Source organism: Phyllostomus discolor, chromosome 8 (genome assembly GCF_004126475.2).
Source record: "Phyllostomus discolor isolate MPI-MPIP mPhyDis1 chromosome 8, mPhyDis1.pri.v3, whole genome shotgun sequence".
Classification (NCBI taxonomy): Eukaryota; Metazoa; Chordata; class Mammalia; order Chiroptera; family Phyllostomidae; genus Phyllostomus; species Phyllostomus discolor.
Genome location: NC_040910.2, coordinates 92,700,178 through 92,716,375, shown reverse-complemented (window position 1 = coordinate 92,716,375; position 16,198 = coordinate 92,700,178). Strand labels below are relative to the sequence as shown.

The 16,198-nt window shown below is 33.0% G+C and overlaps 1 protein-coding gene across 1 annotated transcript in view; it reads right to left on the bottom strand.

Moving 5' to 3' along the window:
• Positions 1 to 16,198, bottom strand: part of MED13 (mediator complex subunit 13) — a 102,673-nt gene that overhangs the window by 33,139 nt on the left and 53,336 nt on the right. Inside the window, exons 10-15 of the mRNA XM_028519075.2 lie at positions 7,365 to 7,578; positions 6,310 to 6,391; positions 3,820 to 3,941; positions 1,907 to 1,997; positions 1,562 to 1,776; positions 716 to 912 (exon numbers count right to left, since the gene is read on the bottom strand). Of these exons, the coding sequence (XP_028374876.1) occupies positions 716 to 912; positions 1,562 to 1,776; positions 1,907 to 1,997; positions 3,820 to 3,941; positions 6,310 to 6,391; positions 7,365 to 7,578 (921 nt within the window). The remainder of the gene's footprint in view (positions 1 to 715; positions 913 to 1,561; positions 1,777 to 1,906; positions 1,998 to 3,819; positions 3,942 to 6,309; positions 6,392 to 7,364; positions 7,579 to 16,198) is intronic.

The window sequence follows — 16,198 nt, the reverse complement described above, 5'->3', positions numbered from 1 at the left end:
ATATTAGTAACATGAAATACAACTAAAAAAATCTCAAATATTTTTTGGTAACACTAAAAATTATAAAAGCACAGTTAGTGCAAAAATTTCAAGTAAAATTAAAATATATTTCAGGTTAATATATTCACTATAGGAGATTTTTGTGGGCTGAGGACCAATCAACTAGTTCCAAACTTATAAATAATCAAACTTAAGAATCAAACCGGCAACCTTTCCGTTAGTGGGACAACGCCCAACCAACCGAGCCACATGGCCCGGGTAACCTATACATTTCTTATACTACAAATACACACATTCCATTCTAAGATGACACAGATTGTAAAAAACTAAAACAAAAACCTGATTTTGGAGATATCTGTGTAAAAAGGGTTAATGACAAGAAGCTACCAATTATAAGATACCTCAATTTCACAGATTTTAAATTAGAAAAGTGTGTGAAATATGACAAATGTACAAATGGGAGTGATTTAAATTTTTAAACCAAAATAAAGAAGCCTTGAAGACAAAGAATCAAAGCATAACAACAGTCTTAAGTATCCAATAGTTTATCCATATCCAGCTAATTTCATAATCTATTAATCAGAAAATAATGTTTAGACTTTTTAAAAACCAGTATCTTTTTACCAGGTACCAGCATACCACATACTTCTATGAAAAAAAGTAAAGCTACATAAGCATTCATATGCTATACCAGTAAAATAAATCTAAAGCATACCCATCTTTGATGAATGGCATTGCTGGCCCTGAGGGAAGCAATTCCAGTTTTCCGACAGTCCAACTCTGACGATAAATACATTCTTCTGGCAGTTTAATAGGAGGCAGACATTGGCTTGGTAAAGTTTTTAGAGGTGCAAACATGGAACATCCCACTAGAACTTGACAATTTTCAGGCTTATAGACATAAGAAAAATCCTGCAATACAAAGACAATGACATTCAGAACTTTATCTTCCAAGGGGAAAAAAACCCAAACCAATTCTAGCCGTTTTTTCCCTCTCTTTAAACAAATAATAAAATGTAAATATAATTCTTTTCTTAAATACATTCTTAGTAGTGTCACAATTCAGTCCTCAAATTTGTTAACTACAAAACTAGAATAATTTTAAAAATTAAATTTAGTGAAGTAACACTGGTTAATAACATTATATACATTTCATGTGTATAACATTATAATTCAGCATCTCTATATAATTCAGTAACTCTACTGAATTTGGTTGGTTTGTGTTCACCAACCAAAGTCTCTTTTCCTTCCTTTATCATATATTTGTCCCTCTTTACCCAATTTGCTCTCCCCCAGCACCCCGTCTGCTCCAGTAACTACCACTCTATTGTATCTATGCGTCTGTTTTGTTAGTTCCTTTACCTTTTGTTTTATATTCCACATGAGTAGAAATCATATCGTTTTTGTCCTTTTCCACTTGACTTCACTTAGCACAATACCCTAATGACCCAACCATGTTGTTGCAAAGGCAATATGAAGTGGCTTTTGAATACAGCTAAAAAAATAATTCTTCATGACATATAGGATGTACACTATTTTTTCAGAGAAATAAAGTACTCACTTTAATTTCAGAAGGTTTCGGGCTACAGAATCCTTCATCAACCTCGATTTTGAACTGTGCTCCTATACTAGAACTATTTCCTTCTAGAACAGTTCCTCCAGGTGTTGTATCCATACTGCCATATTCTTTATTATTCATATTCATTGGGGAAAATCCCATTATATGTTGTTCCAATGATGGTGGTGTAGGATACATTTTATGAAGATCTGCAGTGCCTATATTTAATAAAACACATTTTAACATAAAACTAAAAAGAAGTTAATCTGTTCAAAACAAAGGTGTGGGGAACTTTGTTCAGATTAAAAGTTTGCAGATTTATCTGGAGCACAGATTTGGGAAGCTTACTTATGCAAGATAACGGGTCCAGATTTCCTGCCTTTGATTCCTTGCAGTTGGATTTATCATCTGATCCATTCGCCAATTTTTTAGATCCAGGCTATTAAAAAAAAAAAACCTATATATTTATATTTATCTCAAGTTTTACATCCAAAGTGATCTCAAGATAGTAATCATTCATATGTAACTTGAAAGTAGAGCCCATTCATGAAAAGTAGCACGATATTTTTTTAACTATAAGACACACCTAAAAAAAAACAAACACATTTTTTGCTTCAAAAAATTTTTTTCCCTACTTTCCTCTTCTAAAACCTAGGTTCATTTTATGGTGAGGACCCCAGACACACTAGGTTTCAGAGAGGAAAATAGGGGAAAAATTTTGAAGCAAAAAATGTGGTAAAAAAAGTGTGTCTTGTAGTCCAAAAAATATGGTATTTTGAATTTGTGCTAGAGCCAAATATATGCTAGATACAATTTAAAGACATAACACATTTTAGGCAATCTATAAACCCAGATTAGTTTCTGTTTAGAGCAAAAAGTTCCTCTAAAGCAAATAACCCATGCTTTCAAAACACTTAGACACAAGAATAACTTCCACTTAAAAACTATTAAAACAAAAAACAAAACCTGAAATAAGAAGGGTTCATAATTAACATCAGGATTATTTTTTAGTAAAAGATACTCATAAAGCATCTGTCCCCTTAAATAACAGACATTAAAGTTTCCTATATAATCAATCATCCCTCTTATTTCTTATTTATACTTTTACCTGGTTTAATAATCTCCTTACCCCTGCAAAAGTGCTTCAACAGGTAAAACTAAGCACAAACTTCAGAAAGATTTCATATGACAAAGCAAAGGTTCCCCAACTAAAAATAAATTCTAATACATTGCACAAACCAAGTTTCAGTATCTCCAGTCTGTCACCAGTGTTTTTAGAGCTGATAACTTGGTTCCTGTTAGCCAAAAATACATTAACTGATCTCTGGTTACAACCTTTTTACCTCAGAAGAGCCATAGCTGATACATGAATGGTAGCAGAGAGGAAGTATAAAAGTGCCAAAGTATCAGGGATATAGTTACCTCATAAATGGTAGCCTAAAATATACTATATTATGGGATATAGAATAAAGTTTATATATAGCTACATCTGCCTTATGTCACTTAATTGAAGACACCAAATGTGCATATATGTGTGTATGTATATGATGAGAGGATTAAAAGTAAATATATAGGACAAGAAAGACCAAATGTACTATAGAAGTTTCCAAGCTACCTTTATGCAGATGAAAAAGGAATTCCCTTTTATGATAATGCAGCACCCAATTCATTAATTTGCCAGACTTGACATTCTAGGGAATCTCATTTTAAGCTTTAATTCCTTTTATCTTCACCTTTCTCTGCAAATGGGTGTTAAAGATTAAATGTTACTTTTTCTTCCTCTTTCATTATTATAGTATTTAGTTGACTTATAATAATTACTGTGATGTCAAACAAATTCTAAAGAAGTGGTATTCCTTCATAAGTTGACAAAGCATATAATTTTAATGTTAGTTATTCTCTAAAGAAGTCAATCTAGGGTCATTTCTCAAACTACAGGATCAAAGATTAGAAAAATAATTCTACTTCCTAAGAACTGCAGGAAAAAAAAAACATAGGACAGAGCTCCAATTAAGTTTAATCATACATGTCCTTCAAACACACAAAGTAAAGAAAAAGAAACAAAGTTTGTAGTGGACAGGCACTATATCAACACTGCTCAAACATGAGGTTAAAAAACGAAACCAATTAATACATTTTTATTCTAAAATATTTCCTATTGTTCAGGGCTAAAATAGTATTCAACTCATATATCACTTCTGAAAAAATTCATATAAAAATCAAGGAAGACTTATAGCCTTAATCATTAACAGGATACTCACTGTTAGTTCATCTTCATCAGAATTGAAGAGATTATCGAGGTCAGTATAAGAGACAGCCAGGTCTGAGTCATAAATTAAACTGGTTGATGGAGGGCGAGCATGACCAGTAGGACGTGGAGCATCTACACATGTCAAACAGGAAACAAAATAAAAAATTCTACTACTGACCAAATAAGTTATTATTTTATTAATTTAAGATAGATATATAATTTCAATAGATAATGGTATAATGCAGTAAGAAACTGTGATTTGTTTAAAATTTAGAAATTTTTTTCATAGAAATAAAGTTGTACATAAATGGTGATACTTTCCACAGGAACCTCATCAAAGACAATGTAATCCATAACACATCTAAGTACTCTATATGAACAATATACCAAATATACATATAAATAATACTATCAGAACAACAGAATACATACTCAGTTTTATTTTCCTGTCTTCCTAAAATGTAAAGGAAGCACAGTACAATGATTAAATGCTCCAACTACTGAGTCAGACAGACTATTACTTTGAACTCAACTCTGATACTATAAGTACAACCCTGAGTAAGTTACTTAACCTCTCTGTGCCTCAGTAATGGTAAAAATTAAATGTGATAGAAGGCAGGGTAAAGCACTTTTGCCCAGTGCCAGGCACTTAAGTACTCAATAAATATTACCTCCTAGAATTTAATTTTCTTTTTTATTTTTTTTTCTAATTTTAGGGAAAAAAATACATGATTACTTAAGAAAAAATACAAATACAAATGGAAGTTATTAGACTCCTCTTATATTTCCACACAAGAATAAACTAAAAACAATTTGCAGTTTAGTGTACAATCTTCCAAAACATCTTCAGGATGTCAAAAGACTTGAAAAGGTTCTCACTTTCAGAAAGATGAAAAGTCGTTTCCCAATGCCTTGCATGTCGATTATAACGGCTCACTAGAAGAGTAGTTCTGAACTTTTAGAGTGCATAAAAATCACTTAGGTTACTATTTAAAAATCAAGATTTCTAAGCTTCACCTCACAACATGCTCCAGAATGTGGCAGATGGTCCACATTTTGAGAAAGCCACACCACAAGGCACAAGAAGGCAATTACACATTCCCTATATCCTAGGGTAGGTAAATAGGCCAAAGAACCCACATTTCATTCATCAATCTACTTAGAACCATCAACTACTAAATTTATTTCATGAAAGACCATCTCTTACTATTATTTTTGGCTGCACAAAACCGACCGTGTTTATTACAAATATTAAAACAACTCTGTCCCTAAATAAAACATACCAAAGGACAACTTCCTTTGCCGCCAACAAAAGTTGAACAGATTTTTGTAAAAGGACTAACACACTATGTCTTTCTATTCCATTCCAAGGAGTCAGACGCTTTCAAAGCAAAGTCTTGACCATTGTATTCCCAGTGCTGAGAACAGTGCCAACACATAACATGTGCTCAGTAAGCACTTGTAAAATTAATGACCTCAGCAACAATTCTTCTAAATGTGAAGTGCAGGGGTTGGGGGGGGGGGGTTTAGGGGAGAAAAAAAGCACAAGAAAATTACAGTGAAGTCCAATTTACTGAATTTTTAGATCTGAGAAGAAACTTAGGTGATAACCTCATCCAATCTCATTTTACAGATGAGAACTATTTTTATTTGTAAATAAGAAAAGTTATCAATTCAAAACAGAATTTCTATCACCTGAACTTGCTTCTCTTTGTATAAGGTAAACAGTGATCCATCATTTTAGATAGCACATATCACAGAAATCCATCCCTTTCTATGAAATGTGAATTATGCAAAGTCCAGTCCACCAATATCAGATTACAGTTGACTCTTGAACAACACTGGTATAAACTGCACAGGTCAATTTAAACATATTTTTTTCAGCACATATACTGGAAAATTTTTTTTGAAATTTCCTTACTACCAAGAATCAATCATATTCATTATACAAGGCTACCATCACGTAATCATATTGCTGCTTCTTCATTATCAATGCATAAATAGGCACACCTTAAGTAGTTACCAATTTCTTTTTCACGTTATCTTTTCATTTTTGATATGTAGGTGTTAGTGATATGCCTAATACCTACAGTGTTTTGTATCGTATAAGATGATATTAATGTAGGTACTGACAGATATTTCATCTTGTAAAAGACAATGTAAGACATACGGTATCAATACAGTACAGTACCATATATGCATTTTCTCTTACGATTTTTGTAATGACATTTCCTCTTCTCTAGCTTACTGAATTGTAAGAATAAAGTATAAAATACATATACATATTCAATATATATTAATCTACTGTTTATGTTATCAATTAAGGCTTCCAGTCAACAATGGGCTATTACTAGCTAAGCTTTTGGGAAGTCAAGTGACAGGCAGTTTTCGACCGTGCAGGAGTGTTAGCACCCCAACCCTTACACTCTTTAAGGGTCAACTGAAGTCTGTAGTAACAATCCTGGAATGCAATGTCTTGACTAGAAAATAAAAGTTTTACCTTGCTTGATAGAGGGACTAAATAATGACATAGCATCTTCTTCATGTGATAACACTGTTACACTAGATGACCCATCTTCTACCTGGAAATGATATTACATATTAGGCTGAAATATATAATTTACCAATAACAAAATCCACAAACTATTGAGTAACCGTGTTTCAAGCATTCTGCTATGTGTTCTACAGACATTGCCACTAATTCTCACAACTAACCTCTATGATAATTAAGTAGTATGTTCACCTTACAGACAAAAAACAGTTCTAAAGGTAACCCAGGTATTACTTAAATCTGTCAAATTCCAAAGTCCACGTTCTTTTTACAGTAGCTACTGCATTCTCAGCTCTTTCTGCTTTCATACTTAAAAAAGGACAAAATTTCAGGTACCTAGCATACAGTAAAGTTCCTGGAACAAAACTTCCTGAAGTGAAATTCTTTGTATTAAACATATTACTGTATACTTTCCACAATTTTACAGCTTTCAATATCCATATTTTGTATTTAAAGCAAAAGACAAATACTGTAGTTATCTTGTGCTTAAAAATCTTCAAATATTTAACATTTAATATTTTAATCAAATAACTATTTCTATGTCCGACACTTTATTAATAGAACATTTTAGTATCAGGGACACTGTAAGTTCTTGGCTCACGTATTAAAAAATATCATGTATTTTATAAATGCAGTGACATATATTATATTTTTTAAAATACCTGGTGATTCACTTACAGTATATTTTAACTCAGTATCAAAATAGTTTGTCTACCTAAATGTCCTGATTTTAACATAAGAAAAGTTAATGTACTCTTTCTCTATCCAAAAACTTTGACAGTAAACAAAAAAGATTTTTTCATTATGGGATACCAGCTATAATCTGAAGTCCGTACAAGCTCTTAAATTTTATACAGAGTGCCTGATTTACCTATTTTTAAAAAATGTTTTTGTAAGTTAAAATGATGAATCTGTTCTACTTTAAAAGAAAAAAAATCAATTTTGGGGCACATGCGGTGCCCCAAAGCATCACAGACTTTTTGATGTCCTTTGATTTCTCTTACCTTTTGTTTCTTCCCAGCTTCTCTTTCACTATTTTGTCTATCTTTCTTATCAGGAAAAAGAAATTCCTCATCTCCTTCAACAAATGCATATGGATCAATTTTAGGTTCTTTTTCTGCATCAGATGCTATTGCTGAAAGATACTGATTCTTAATTTGATATCGCTGCACTAATTCATCGGACACTTTTAAAGGTTTCTTACACTGTGCCATTAACCTGCATAAAAAAAATTAGAAAATTAATTATACGTATTCTCCATAAAAGAACAAAAAATTTCCAAAACAATTTCACTATCCTAAAGTCTTCTTATAATTATTCAGAGTTGATCTAACCCTCAATCCTTCATTTTATAAATGAAGAAACTGAGGCACAGAAAGGTTATGTGATCTACTGATGTTTCAAATTTAGCAATAAGGAAACAGAGCTAAAACTCAAGCCTCCTATCCTTATTTTCTTTTCACCAAGACATGTTGTCCTTTTGGTAACCCACTCAGTTCCCTAGTCCTCAAGCACAATAACTAGACCAAATCCATTCACTTAAAGGAAGTCTTAAATTTAACCTGCTCCAGGACAGGAACTCTAAAAATGTGAGTTATGTAGTGAGACAAGACTACTTTTATACAATCTGAACATTTATACATTTACACAATGAAAATGTCTATCCCTTTCCTATTGCCATAGATGTATTTTAAGTTAAAAAAACTTTAAAGGCCTGATTTGTACCTCATGAAAATAACATTATTAGATTGTTAATTATGGCAAGATGTTTTACAAAATGGCAAATGAAGTTTCAGTTGCATATACTTGACTTTTTTTTCTAATCACATTGGAAACATCAGTTTTATTTGAGTCTTCTGGTTCCACATGAAAAATTGATAGAAGTTTATCTGTATTCTCCTAAAATAACCAATAAAATGACAAAAGATGACAGAACAAGAGAGGAGACAACAGTGAAGCTAGAAAGATGATAACTAGTGGAAAATGACAACAGAAAGCTAAACTCTAAGGCTTAAGAGAGGGACAACAAGCTGATCTGCACCACAGAACCCTGGAAAGCATCAGGACTTTTGTATCTCTGAAGGCCAGGGTGCTTGGTGAGTGTGAATATAGAATGATACAATTTTGGTTTGTTGAAACTTTTAGACCCCCCAATTCATGCTTTCTATGGCTTGCAAAGCTGATTCCCATGCTGCCATAACAGTGGCAACCATGCTTAAAAATCCTACAAAGACTATTTTACTCTGAGTAAAAACCAAAGTCTTCATAAAATCCTACACCAAAGCCTTTCTCCTCTTTTCCTAACTTCGTCTTCTACTATTCCTCTCCCTCTCTCATTCTGCTTACAAGGGGTTCCTTGATGTTCCTCAAATACACCAAACACACCCCTGGCTATTCCCTTTGCTTGGAACATTCATCTACCAGGCCAACTCCCTCACTTCGTTTAAGTCTTTGTTGAAATATTACCTTATCTATGAGACCTTACTTAAAATCATAATAGGCTCAACTGCCTCAATACTATTCTCCTTTAACCTCATTGTTCCTTCTATTCCACTTATCTTTCAATACTATATAATTTACTTATGTTTATAGTTGACTGTCAACTCCCACTAGAATATGCCAGGGATTTTGTCTTCATTCACTGAATTATCTCAAATGTGTAGAACAGTGCTTGGCACATAATAGATGCTCAATAAATATTTGCTAAATAAATATATAAAAGCTAGAAGCCACACAGGATTGAGATGTTATATTTGTACTAATAACCCTAAAACACAGTATCTTGTACTTTGAAATAAACCATCTTTATTTGTTAGAAAGTAATATTGCTGCCACTGCTTATCTGTCCTGAGTATTAAGATAAATTATAAGAGGTAAAATTTGGGAGCAATGTAGGTATTTTCTAGCTTACAAATTCTTTGAATTATATGAATTATTGTATTTCCCAATGCCCAGCACTAGAAACACTCTGTAGCCTCTAAACTTGAGGTTGAAACAGAAGCCATCAAAAGAATAACTGATTATTTTCTAAGAGTGTTACCAAATATGTCATTGTTATTCTCAATGTGCCCCAGATTCCGTACACCCCCGACCCCAAGCCTACAGAAACTTTCTACCATGGTAACACAGTGCTAACATAACTGTCATAGGAGTCAGGTTTGATAATTGTTAGAATAGTTCTGTTCCACAAATGAGTATTTATTTCTTGAGACTAGCTTTGTACCTCACCATGTTAGGCCCTAAAAAATTATTTGTTCAATCATCTATCAGATACTAACATAAATCTTTTCAAGATAGTATTTCTGTCTACTTTGATATATATGTTATTTAATACTTAAAATAACCTCATATCACAGGAAATGCAAGTTATGCTCTCTGACTTTGATGTGGGAATGATGTAGACAGAAATGGTTTGCTAAAGTCACACAGTGGCAGAGTTAGGACTGGAATGGTTTCAAGTGTAAGAACACCCCTCACAACCAGCAACCTGAAAGACACTACTATTCTTTGTAGAGGAGAAAACACTGTGTTTTTCATAATAAGGTGTCCTCTGGCAGAAGCATCAGAAACTGCCACACTGCTTACATAGGGAGTTGTTAAATTAGTGTGCAGTAACATTAACGGGATCAATCCTACTGCATGGGGCTCTATTAAAAATGAGTAAACCAAATACAATACCTAAAAGGTAACGTTTTCTTCTTTTATTGAATGGTTCTACAGACACTGGGACATGCAAAAAATTTAAATATAGTGAATAATATCAAAAGTATCAAATCACAAGAAATTCAAAAATAAATTATATTTATTACACATCCTTCTGTATTTAAAACTGATAAAAATAGATCTAAAATTGTGATTTTTTTCAAGAGACGCCAGATTAAAAGATCAAGTTATTGTTTCTGCACTATCCAATTATATAATATACACATACTTTGTGAATAGGAACAACACCTTTCCTTTACTAAAAGAAACTTTCACATAGAATAAAACTACAGAGATAGTTTCAATCATATATAAAGCTGAATACAGACACACTGGAAGAGGATTAGATACAGCCATGAACAGGAAGCTTGGCAAACTCCAAAGCAAACTGAAATTACTTTTATATTATTCATTAATTTTATCTCCTTCTTTTACTATAACAACAGTGTATTACTGAAACATACTTGTAGAGAATTTAACATGGCGTATAGTAGGGGTTTTTTTGTCTTTATTCAATAAAAACTCTTCTGGACAAAGTACGACAATATTTTAGGGTTGACAATTATAGAAGGAAATGTTTAGGAGCAAATAAATTTAAAAAATATCAAAAGCCCTCTATTTTTTTTCTTTAGTGGTACCTTTTCTAGTACCATCTCCAATATTCAGAATCAACCCTTAAACTGAGTCAAGCTGTCAAAAATATAGTTTTATTGCATTAAAATAAGATATCAAATTAGGAAGACTTAATTAAAAGACTTAGAATACAGTAAATCAAAACAAGTTTATTTCATCATCAACTTCTATAAAACAATTAGAACTATCTTTTAGCAATGAAATAATGCATTCTGTAACTATATACATACAATACAAATCTGACATACCATCACTACAACACAGGAGCTAGCTCCTACTGATCAACATTAAGGTTAAGATATTCTGACGTAGCCTTACTACTGAATAAGACATGGTAAGAACAATGCTCAAGTACATTCTTTCTTTGCTCAGGGTTTAGAAAGGTTTCCCTCTGAATCAGAATAGTAGACTATTCTAAGCAATCACAAATTCTACTAAAACTAGTGCTAAAACTTTGAAAAAAAATTTAAAAAACTATAATGTTTCTCTCAGCCGAAACTTTGCTATCTTTAAAACTCGTAACTTTGCTGTCTTTAAAATTCATTAGTAAAACTACTAATCTGGAATAGATGCTATCATTAACTAATAAACTAAAATAATTAGAAGCAAAAAGAAGATAAAGATATTTGCCACAGACATGTAAATACAGGATGTGGAATATGCCATGCTCTAACTCCCATCTCTCTCAACTAAATTCTAACAAATTAGAAAAATATTTTGCTTTAAAATAGCTACTGAAAATTTGGGGCATCAACTGCTGCACACGAACATCTAAAAATAAGGGAGGTGCTTAAAAATGATGAATTCTCTAAGTCAGTACTAGCTGAGCACCCATCACCAACTAAAACTGATCAGAAAAATCTGAAGTATTGCTTTCTTTCGTCTATCTGCCTATATTATGAAAGCAAAGTGCTACCATTTAACAGCAATCAATGAAAAGCTTCATTTATTTATACCAAATGAAAATTGAGTTTTTACTTAAATGTCTAAAAGTCTCTCCCACCATCTTCTTAAAAGGCACACACCTGTAAAAGCCAACTATAATAAACTATGTTTTTGTCTACTGATTTATTCTTGTACCTCTTTGCATTCTGTATCTACTGTAACTGGGTTTTTAATAGTTTCCTCTCCTAAGCTTCAGATACATGATTACAATTGTGTGATGAATCTCTCTAAGCAGACACCTCAAACTCAATTTAAAGTTTTACAATGTATTGGGTTGGCCAAAAAGTCTGTTATGTTTTTTCCTGTAAAATGGCTCTAGTAGTGCTTAGTTGTCTTTCACTTCATTCTAAACAATGTGGTTAGATTGTATTGCAACAACTGGCATATCACTGTGCATTTAAAAAAATCTTATCAAAATTGATGAATTTTTGCGCAGCCATTTTCATATTCGAAGAAAATACGCAATATTTTTGGCGTATTATGCTTTATTATTTCAAGAAAGGTACAAATGCAATTGAAATGCATGAAAAGATTTGTGCAGTGTATGGAAAAGGTGCTGTGAATGACTGAACATTTCAAAAGTGGTTTGCAAAGTTTCTTAGTATTACTGACATTTTGGACAAATAATTCTTTGTTGTGGGGCTGTCTTATACATTGGAAGATGTTTAGCAGCACCCTGGCCTCTACCCATGAAAAGCCAATAGTGGGAGATAGCTGACATACTCAAAATATCCAAATCAATAAGTTATTGGTGAAAATGAAAAACATGTCTTTTATTTTACGGGAAAAAAACTAAAAGGACTTTTTGGCCAACCCAACTCGTTAAAAGTCACATAGTACACAAAGGCATAGCTGGACTGTTTCAATTTCCCAATTCCTCTACTTGTTTATATTACCTAATTAGAGGTGGGGAAAAACTATGCATATACTACCATGTATGTGTGTGTGTGTATACACACACACACACACACACACACACGAATATACCTTGTTCCTAAATGTTATAATCTAACCAGAGATCTTCCCATAATTTAGTCTATATAGATCTCCTTTACTTATTTTTTCCTGTAGAGATTCTATTTATTTATTTTTAGAGAGAGGAAGGGAGGGAGAAAGAGAGGGATAGAAATATCAATGTGTGATAGATACATCCATAGGTTGCCTCTTGCTCGCCCCCAACTGGGGACCTGGCCCACAACCCAGGCATGTGCCCTGATTGGGAATCAAACTGGCAACCTTTCGGTTAGCAGGCCAGCACTCAATCCACTAAGCCACACCAGCCAGCACCGTTTGCTTTTTTAATTGAATATGTCATTATTCCTTACGGCCAGACATTCCTTACTTAAAATACCTTACTTTCATAAGATCCATCAATAGTTACCTAAAGGTACTTCTATTTCTTTTTTAATTCATTAAAATTAAATTTAAGATTTAGTCTAAAAGTGGGAAAAAGGAGTACTGGAAGGCTTCAAATTTGTTATTTTCCCTTTCATGAAATAAAAATACTTGTCTTTAACTCTCTTGCTACTCCCTTATTTTTACCATTCAACTAGCTGTAAAATTCTTTAGTCTACTCCACAACATCTGTAAATTCCATACATCCCTACTATCTCTAATTTCCTGTAGTGTGGGTCATGTACTACCTTATTTCTGAGCTATTCAAACAGATATCAAAAGTGATCTCCTAAGCCCTGGCTGGTGTAGCTCAGTGGATTAAGTGCGGGCTGCGAACCAAAGTGTCGCGGGTTCAATTCCCAGTCAGGGTACACGCCTGGGTTGCAGGCTATAACCCCCAGCAACCGCACATTGATGTTTCTCTCTCTCTCTCTCTCTATCTCCCTCCCTTCCCTCTCTAAAAATAAAAAAAAATTTTTTAAGTGATCTCCTTTCATACATATACACCCTTTCATTTCAAACAATCTTTCAATAATACTACTTGGCTAATATTTCTAAAATCCTTATTTTCTAAAACCTGTTATTTCATCTATCTCAAAAACCTTGTAACAGTGCCCCCTATCAACTTAAGGATAATATATAAGCTTATAAACAATATTTTCCCATTTCACTTTATATCTCTGCTCAACTTGCCAGGTCCCCTTTTTCATCAAGATATACCAAACTACTCTGCAGCACCCTACAGTCTATCCCTACCAAACTACATAATGCTTCTGGATCTCTATAAGTGGAATTAAATTATTCCCCACTCCCACTCTATTCTCTGCATCGTTACCACATTTTACATATACTTCTATCAGATAGTTTAATGCTATTTTCCATTAAGCTACCATTTTACTTAAGGCCAGCAGCAAATTTATTTTATACCCCAACAGTCTTTTGCAGCATCTTGCACATTAGAGAAACTTCAGTTTTATTCAAACTAATACAGTTTATCTTTGAGGAATATAAATTTAAAAGGAAAGATAAACTTCCTAAGAAAAAAGAATATAGGAGTTGCAAGAGCCTTTTAACTTCATTAAAATTAAATGCTGTTTAAATACACTTTCAAAATTAAAACATGAAAAAAATAGAAATTTACAATGACTGGGTAGTATGAATTCAAAATTTATATAAAGCAAACTAGGCTTCTGAATTAATTACTCTATGACTAGAAAAGTGTTTGATCCTATTACATTTATAGAATGCTTCTACAAAGAATTTAAGATTGTTTAAATGTTATCAAGACAGCATAATCATAATTCACAGATTTTAATGACAATGAATATCATCTAACTTTGTCAAATGGCTTTGTCATATCCATAGGAAGATGATTCATCTTCACTAAATTCATCCTTAAGTAATATATTAACAGGCACCTGAATTACTAAGTTATTCCAATAAGACCCTTTTAACTATGAGGAACTTTTGTTTTAGCGTAATACAAACACTGAACCCCATATGCCAAGTATTTTACTGTGGTTTGTGGGGAGGAATGAAACAGACTGACCAAAACAGTATCAGGGACTTCCCTAGTAAAACTCATCAGTAAGCATGTTTCTGCCTATCTAATTTAATACCGTTCTATAGTTCAAACTTCTGTTATAAGTTATCCATGACATTAAAGCACTCAATACTCTAACAACTGGGCTGGATAATTCTTTGTTGGGGGGGACTGCTGTACACAGTAGAATATTTAGCAACATCCCTGGCCTCTACTGATGCCTGTAGCACACCTCCAGTTTTGACAACCAAAAATGACTCCAGACTTTGCCAAATGTCACCTGGGGGTGTGAGTGGGTGGCAATAAGCAACTGGCCCAAGAACTATTGCCATAGAATAACTCTAGGAAAAGGACAGATTTATAATTAAAACAAAAAACCAATAAACTTCTAACCTACCAAGTATAGAACATTATATTACATAAACGTTTCTAAGTTCATATAGCAACTAAGCTTCTGATGGTTGATTTTTTTGTGATATTTACCATATTCTAATCTACTACTACAATACAGAAACAAGGATTCTATCTAAACATGAATGGTGACATAAAACACATTTTAGTAGCATAACCAAAGCAATACTCACATGAGACATAGAATTAAAAAAAATCCTTTTATTCAATCTTTTCTTTTTATGAGGCAGAAAAAATGGTGACTAGGAACAAGTAAAAGCATGTTATTCCTTTAATTTACATAATCATGACCCAGCACCATTCTACTCTGCATGCTATTTTTCTAGATTATGCTTCTCATTCTTATTCAGTGAAAAAATGTCAAAACAGATTCTAAGGTTAAGCTGTATTAACTTCTCAGAGATCTTCATTTCACTTAGAGATTCTCATGCACACAAGCAGCCAATATACTTATTTAAGGTTACAGCTAGAATTCTTGGATCTTATAAATATAATATGCCCTCACTCTTAAAGTTCTTAAAACTGAAAATATTTATGTCACTACATTTTAACATATACTAAATAATAAAATATAATCTAAAACAAGTTTTAAAATCATAAATTAATTGACAGCCATACTATCATTTCATTCACCCAAACATGTGCTGAATGTCTACCACGTGCCTAAGATTGTTCTAGGGTATGTGTCTATATGTTTGTTTATGCTGGAGGAACACAGCAGTAAACCAGAGTCCTGGCCCTCATAGAGCTTACATTCTAATAGGGAAAAGACCATTAGAAAATACAATTTCAGATAATGATACATACAGGGAGAAAAATGAAAGCAGTATACAGGATAGGCAGTGATTTGGGGAGTGAAGAGAGGTCCTAGTTTAGACACAATGGTCAGGGAAATACCTCCTGAGAAGGTAACTTTTGAGCAGGATTACATAAGGAGGTGTAAATTGTTTCCCCCACCTGTAATGCAATTCTAAAGGCCATGGGAAAACAACTTGGCTTTTTAAAGGAATGGGAAGAAAGCTAGTATGGCTATTTCGGGAAGCAAATAGGAAAGTAGTAAATAAAAGTGAAGAACTATCTAGGCAGGAGACTGTATAATTTTACACATAAAAGAGTTTGGATTTTATTTTAAGGTTAAAGGGAGGTGGGCAGAGCAGGGAGGAGTAAGCAGGGGTGGGAAAAGCTATAATTGAAAATGAGGAAAGTTAA